The sequence below is a fragment of the Artemia sp. Qi Xiang Cuo genome, chromosome 9, assembly GCF_049724085.1.
Source record: "Artemia sp. Qi Xiang Cuo chromosome 9, ASM4972408v1, whole genome shotgun sequence".
NCBI lineage: Eukaryota > Metazoa > Arthropoda > Branchiopoda > Anostraca > Artemiidae > Artemia > Artemia sp. Qi Xiang Cuo.
Window position 1 is genome coordinate 73,278,763 of NC_142802.1, and position 7,296 is coordinate 73,286,058.

The 7,296-nt window shown below is 34.6% G+C and overlaps 1 protein-coding gene across 1 annotated transcript; it reads left to right on the top strand.

Annotated features, from left to right (window-relative positions):
* The first annotated feature begins 5,357 nt into the window (after window positions 1-5,357).
* On the top strand, window positions 5,358-5,732 carry LOC148949012 (uncharacterized). The gene has a single exon (XM_089095087.1). The coding sequence runs from the start codon at window positions 5,358-5,360 to the stop codon at window positions 5,730-5,732; it is 375 nt and encodes a 124-aa protein (XP_088951213.1).
* Window positions 5,733-7,296: the final 1,564 nt, after the last annotated feature.

A 7,296-nucleotide genomic window follows, 5' to 3' on the forward strand; every position in this document is an offset into this window, starting at 1 on the left:
AAATTAAAAAATAAGCATTTTCAACTAGAAATAAGGAGCATCGTTAAAAAAAACTAAGACGAATGGAAATTACCCCGTATATGAAGTGAGCTGCCCCCCTCCAAAATACCTTGTTCTTTTTATGTTTCACTTTTGACTTTTCACCCCAATTAAATTAAAAAATAAGCATTTTTATTTCATCAGATACGCCAGCACTCATAAACGATCCTTTTGAAATTCTGCTAACAACATCGATTCTCAAGATAAAACTTGGAAAACGGGCCAATCAGGTGTTACAATCCTTTTGTTTTTGCTCAAAATTCGAGAAAGCAATGACTGTTAGGCTAGTTTTTTTTATTTTGCATGCAAAGCAATGACTGTTAGGCTAGTTTATTTTGCATGATATTTCCAAAGCCAATTAAGATGAAGAAATGTCTTCAAAGTCAAGGCTATAAGAAAAAAAAATTCTGGATATTTTTGTCAGTTTGTAGTTTACGCACTAATATCAATATCAGTAATGAACCCCCCTCCGAAATACCTTGTTTTTTGTTATGTTAGTCTTTTGACTTTTCATCACAATTAAATTAAAAAATAAGCATTTTCAACTAGAAATAAGGAGCATCGTCATCAGATACGCCAGCATTAATAAACGATCCTTTTGAAATTCTGCTAACAACATCGATTCTCAAGGTAAAAGTTGGAAAACGGGGCAATCAGGTGTTACAATCCTTTTGTTTTTGCTCAAAATTAGACAAAGAAACGACAGTTAGGCTAGTTTATTTTGCATGATATTTCTAAAGCCAATTAAGATGAAGAAATGTCTTCAAAGTCAAGGCTATAAGAAAAAAAAGTACTGGATATTTTCGTCAGTTTGTAGGTTACGCACTTACATCAATATCAGTAACGATCCCCCCTCCGAAATACCTTGTTCTTTTATGTTAGACTTTTGACTTTTCATCAAAATTAAATTAAAAAATAAGCATTTTCAACTAGAAATAAGGAGCATCGTTAAAAAACCAAGACGAATGGAAATTACCCCGTATATGAAGTGAGCTGCTCCCTCCGAAATACCTTGTTCTTTATGTTACACTTTGACTTTTCAACCCAATTAAATTAAAAAATAAGCATTTTCAACTAGAAATAAGGAGCATCGTTAAAAACTAAGATGAATGGAAATTATCTCGTATATGAAGTTATCTACCCCCTCCGAAATACCTTGTTCTTTATGTTATACTTTGACTTTTCATTCCCAATTAAATTAAAAAATAAGCATTTTCAACTAGAAATAAGGAGCATCGTTAAAAACTAAGACGAATGGAAATTATCCCGTATATGAAGTTAGCTACCCCCTCCGAAATACCTTGTTCTTTATGTTAGACTTTGACTTTTCATTCCCAATTAAATTAAAAAATAAGAATTTTCAACTAGAAATAAGGAGCATCGTTAAAAACTAAGACGAATGGAAATTATCCCGTATATGAAGTTAGCTACCCCTCCGAAATACCTTGTTCTTTATGTTAGACTTTGACTTTTCATTCCCAATTAAATTAAAAAATAAGCATTTTCAACTAGAAATAAGGAGCATCGTTAAAAACTAAGACGAATGGAAATTATCCCGTATATGAAGTTAGCTACCCCCTCCGATATAACTTGTTCTTTATGTTAGACTTTGACTTTTCATTCCCAATTAAATTAAAAAATAAGCATTTTCAACTAGAAATAAGGAGCATCGTTAAAAACTAAGACGAATGGAAATTATCCCTTATATGAAGTTATCTACCCCCTCCAAAATACCTGGTTCTTTATGTTAGACTTTAACTTTTCATTCCCAATTAAATTAAAAAATAAGCATTTTCAACTATAAATAAGGAGCATCGTTAAAAACTAAGACGAATGGAAATTATCCCGTATATGAAGTTAGCTATCCCCTCCAAAATATCTTGTTCTTTATGTTAGACTTTGACTCTTTATTCCCAATTAAATTAAAAAATAAGAATTTTCAACTAGAAATAAGGAGCATCGTTAAAACCTAAGACGAATGGAAATTATCCCGTATATGAAGTTAGCTACCCCCTCCGAAATACCTCGTTCTTCATGTTGGAGCCTGACTTTTCATTCCCAATTAAATTAAAAAAATAAGCATTTTCAACTAGAAATAAGGAGCATCGTTAAAAACTAAGACGAATGGAAATTTTCCCGTATATGAAGTTAGCTACCCCCTCCGAAATATCTTGTTCTTTATGTTAGACTTTGACTTTTCATTCCAATTAAATTAAAAAATAAGCATTTTCAACTAGAAATAAGGAGCATCGTTAAAACTAAGACGAATGGAAATTATCCCGTATATGAAGTTAGCTACCCCCTCCGAAATACCTTGTTCTTTATGTTAGACTTGAATTTTTCATCTCTAATTAAATTAAAAATAAGCATTTTCAACTCAGGAAATAAGGAGCATCGTTAAAAACTGCTACGAATGGAAATTATCCTGCATAAGAAGTTGAGCTACCCTCCGAAAATACCTTGTCTTTTGCGTTAGACTTTGACTTTTCATTCCCAATTAAATTAAAAAATAAGCATTTTCAACTATAAATAAGGAGCATCGTTAAAAACTAAGACGAATGGAAATTATCCCGTATATGAAGTTAGCTATCCCCTCCAAAATATCTTGTTCTTTATGTTAGACTTTGACTCTTCATTCCCAATTAAATTAAAAAATAAGCATTTTCAACTAAAAATAAGGAGCATCGTTAAAAACTAAGCCGACTGGAAAGTAATCCGCATCTGAAGTTATCTACTCACTCCTAAATCCCTGGTTTTTTTTGTCATAGTTCGAATGTTCATTCTGAGTTAAATAAAAAGGAAATCATTTTCTACGAAAAATATTGAACATCATTAAAAAATAATACTAATGTACATCACAAATTATATTATGTGAGATACCCCCTCCGAAATAGCTTGTTCTTTATGTTAGTGTTTGACTTTTCATTCCCAATTAAATTAAAAAAATAAGCATTTTCAACTCGAAATAAGGAGCATCGTTAAAAAAAACTAAGACGAATGAAAATTATCTTTGAATCTGAGTATTTTTTTTTTTCCTCAAATTGACCCCCCCTCCCCTGGCAGCAGGCATGAGGGACGGCGGGGGCGCTGAGCCGTTCCCGTTAGGCAGATCCCAGTTATTTTCGATTCTGAGTGTTTTTGGTTTTCCCTCCAAAATTGACCCCCCCTCCCCTGCCCTCAGAAATGGAGGAACGAAGGGCTTCTGAGCCTTCCTCTTGAGGCAGATCCCGTTTATTTTCGATTCTGAGTATTTTCGGTTTTCCCTCCAAAATTGACCCCCCCCTCCCCTGCCCGCAGAAATGGGGGAACGAAGGGCCTCTGAGCCTTGCCCTTGAGGCAGAACCCGTTTATTTTCGATTCTGAGTATTTTTGGGTTTCCCTCCAAAATTGACCCCCCTCCCCTGCCCTCAGAAATGGGGGAACAAAGAGCCTCTGAGCCTTCCCCTTGAGGCAGATCCCGTTTATTTTCGATTCTGATCATTTTTGGTTTTCCCCCCAAAATTGACCCACCCCGGCCCTCAAAAATTGAGGAAGGAAGGGTCTATGAGCCTTCCCCTTGAGGCAGTTCACCTTTATTTTCTATTCTGAGCATTTTGGCTTTTCTCTCCAAAATTGACCCCCCCCCCTCCCCTGCCCGCGGAAATGGGGGAAGGAGGGAACGTTAAACTATTTTAAATTGACAACACTGTCCAAACATCACATGTTTATTATACAGTACACAATCACCCCCTCTCCCCCAAAACACTTTTCAGCCATTTCTTGTTAAATTTTTTTATTTCTTAACTATTTTAAATTTTTTTATTTCAAACTATTTTAAATTGACAACACATTGAAGTATTTGCAAATGTTAAACCCTTTTCTTTTTTTTACTCCACCTTCGCGAATCCTACACTCCAATTCGCAAATCTCATTACCCCTTTTTAAATGTACCAGTTTTTTAAGAAAAATGTGCACGTTAACTCACGATGTACATTCATTGTGCAATTCTTATCAGAAACAGAAAAAAACCTGTTTGACCACATTATATTATTACGACCATACTCTCAAAACATGTTTGACTACATTATACACTGCCAAATAACCAGTCTGGTAATCTGCCTTGGAAAGCTGCCAGGGAACGTAAAGAGAGCAAATTCCATATGTACTTACTACTCCCCCCTCTCACGCCCACCTTTTCCCCAAACACATCCAATCAAAAGTTTAAGACAGCCATTTTATTAAACGTAGTTTTAAGTTCTGGAAATTAGGTCTTTGAGGATTACAACTCCCCCAAAGCCCTCAGGGCAAGGGTTGTAGTTTAAGGATTCTCCGAATCCTTCATATTATTTCTTATGGAAGGAAGGCTCGTATAAACTTTAGAGAGGGCTCATTTGATTGGAAATTGAAAGTTCTTGTTCACTTTTTAAGAGTCAAAAGAGACTGGAGGGCAACTAGCCCCTCTCCCTACTCCACGCCCTAAATGCATCAGATAAAAATTTTGAGATAGATATTTTGTTAAAATCGTTCTAACTTCTTATACCAAAAATCTCCGGTGTCGACACAGCCCACCAGGGCGGAGGAGTAGGCGTTGCAAGTTATGCCCTGGGGCATAAATTATTAAGGTGGGTTGATAACTTATGGGAAAGGTATTTGTATGGGAAAAACACATAGAAAATCAATTATAATTATCCAATTATAAGGTTAAAATACATACTCTGTGATAGATGCAAAAGTTCTTTGGCACACAAATTACCATTAAGGTAAATTACAATTCCAAACAGTCGTGATCCCTCTGTGTCAGTAAGTGAAATGGTCTAAACCCCCTTATTGGAGCTATTTTTTCAATCCATTCATTGTTGTCAATCGCTGTCCACAAGTTATGCATGCTGTTTAATGTTCATATATATGGTTTTTAGCAAAAAGGCAATCGTATAGACTTTGAAAAATACCTCATCTGATTTAAATTGAAAGTTCTAGATCCGTTCTTTTAAAGCCAAGAATAATAAGACCGTAAGCACCCCCCCCCTCCCTGCCATAAAAACTTGAAACTTTTTGCAATCAAAATCGAACAAAAATTAATTCAAAAAAACTTTCCGAAAAATAAGTTTTTCAAAGAAAATTAAAGGCCATTTTAAACTTAAGCTCAGCATATACAAATACCTGTTACAATTCAAACTCAAAACGACCAGAAATTACTCTTAAGAAATAAATGAAACCCAAAACGAACAGAAATTAAATAAACAATCATAGCAAAAAACATACTACAAGTAATAATATAAATGAATAAATAGATCTTAAAGCGAGTAATGCTTAGATTGAATATGAAAATCAAACTTAAAATGAAAACAAATATTTTGCTATTATTGCACTGCATTTTGCAGTGGTGCAAGGCTGCCATTGTTCCTATTCACAAAAAGGGATCAAAGAAAGAATACGGAAACTACCACCCAATCAGCCTCACGGGCCATCCTTCAACAGTAACAACTGTTATTACCATTAAAGAATATCCGGCTGGTTTCCGCCCTGTAAGATCCACAATCGATCAGATAATCGTCGTTCAACAGCTTATGGAACGATACATCGAATTCAACGAAGAACTCTACCAAATATTTGGTGATTTCCGTCAGATATTTGACCTAATATGGTGTGAAGAACTCTGGCATACCCTCCTTCACTATGGAATCCCTTATGAAATAGTCCAGATAGAAGAATAGAATAGAACTTTATTTTAAAAATGTCTATCCCAGCATTGTTGCCGAATTGAATTTACGTTAAAAAAACACTATATATATATATATATATATATATATATATATATATATATATATATATATATATATATATATATATATATATATATATATATATATATATATATATATATATATATATATATATATATATGTGTTTTTTTAACGTAAATTCAATTCGGCAACAATGCTGGGATAGACATTTTTAAAATAAAGTTCTATTCTATTCTTGAATAGAATATAAAGTTCTTAAAGTTCTATTGTAGATGTATAATAATCTATTGTCTTAAAGTTCTATTGTCTTAGAGTTCGATTGTATATATATATATATATATATATATATATATATATATATATATATATATATATATATATATATATATATATTCAAGGCCGAGTAAATAGTCGCTGATGGGTTGTCAGAAGAGGTGTCATGGGCTGTCAGTTTCAAGGCCAATCAATAGCCGCTGATGGGTTGTCAGTAGAGTTTACAACTTTGTGAGTGGTACTTCAGGATTGCATGTTATCATCACATCTCTTCAACCTCTTTCTAAAGGCCCTTCTGTGAATGATACATTCCGACTATGGCACTACTATAGGAGGTTTTTCCAACTGAAAGTAAGGAGCGATATTAGAACTTAAAACGACCAGAAATTATTCCGTATATGAAAGGGATGTCCCCTCCTTAACACCTCCCTCTTTACGCTAGCGTTGTTTATTGCTTTAAAAAGTAGAGTTGTGCCAAAGAGTCAAACTTTAGCGTAAAGAACGAGGTGTTGAGAAGGGACAGCTCCTTTCATATACAGAATAATTTCTATTCGTTTTAGCTTTTAATGTCGCTCCTTCCTTTCAGTGGAAAACTTGCTTTTTTAAATTTAATGTTGAGAAGGGGTTAGCTAACCGTGCAAATGGAACAATAGCGGAAATAATTTGGCCGAATTTCCGTACAGCGCAAATGCAGGATGTTGGTGGAACGAGTGTTCGCATAGACTTTGGAAAGGATAGGACTCATCTAATAGAATCAGACTGTGTTCTATATCCTGCAAGAAGAAATTATGGAACCGTTGAGAGAAAACCAGATCCCCTGCAGTTTGCCTGGACATTTGAGGATGGTAAGGCTATACCAGCTATGTCTACCCTAAAGGCATTCCCAGATACTGTGCCGCCTAAGTACTACTTGTGCAATAAAGTCAGAAGACTTCACCTTCTAAAGCCTTGAAGGTGAAAAATCGCTATTGTTGCGGTAGAAAAAAAATGCTCGGCTTTCGCCCTCTGGCTCACGAAAAAAAAACTATATATTTTTGAATGGTACTCCTTACTTTCAGTTGAATTTTTATTTAATTTTTGACCGATTTTCAAATATTGCCAGGAAACCCTCTCCCCTGAGTAAAATATCTTTGGTAAAATTCTCCCGGAAACTATTCTCCCAACAGAAAATGCTCCCTGTCACCCCCCCCCCCAAATAAAAAAATACCCCCTGAATGTCAATGAACTTGTATGAAAAAGACCCTGTATGAAAGTATTGATA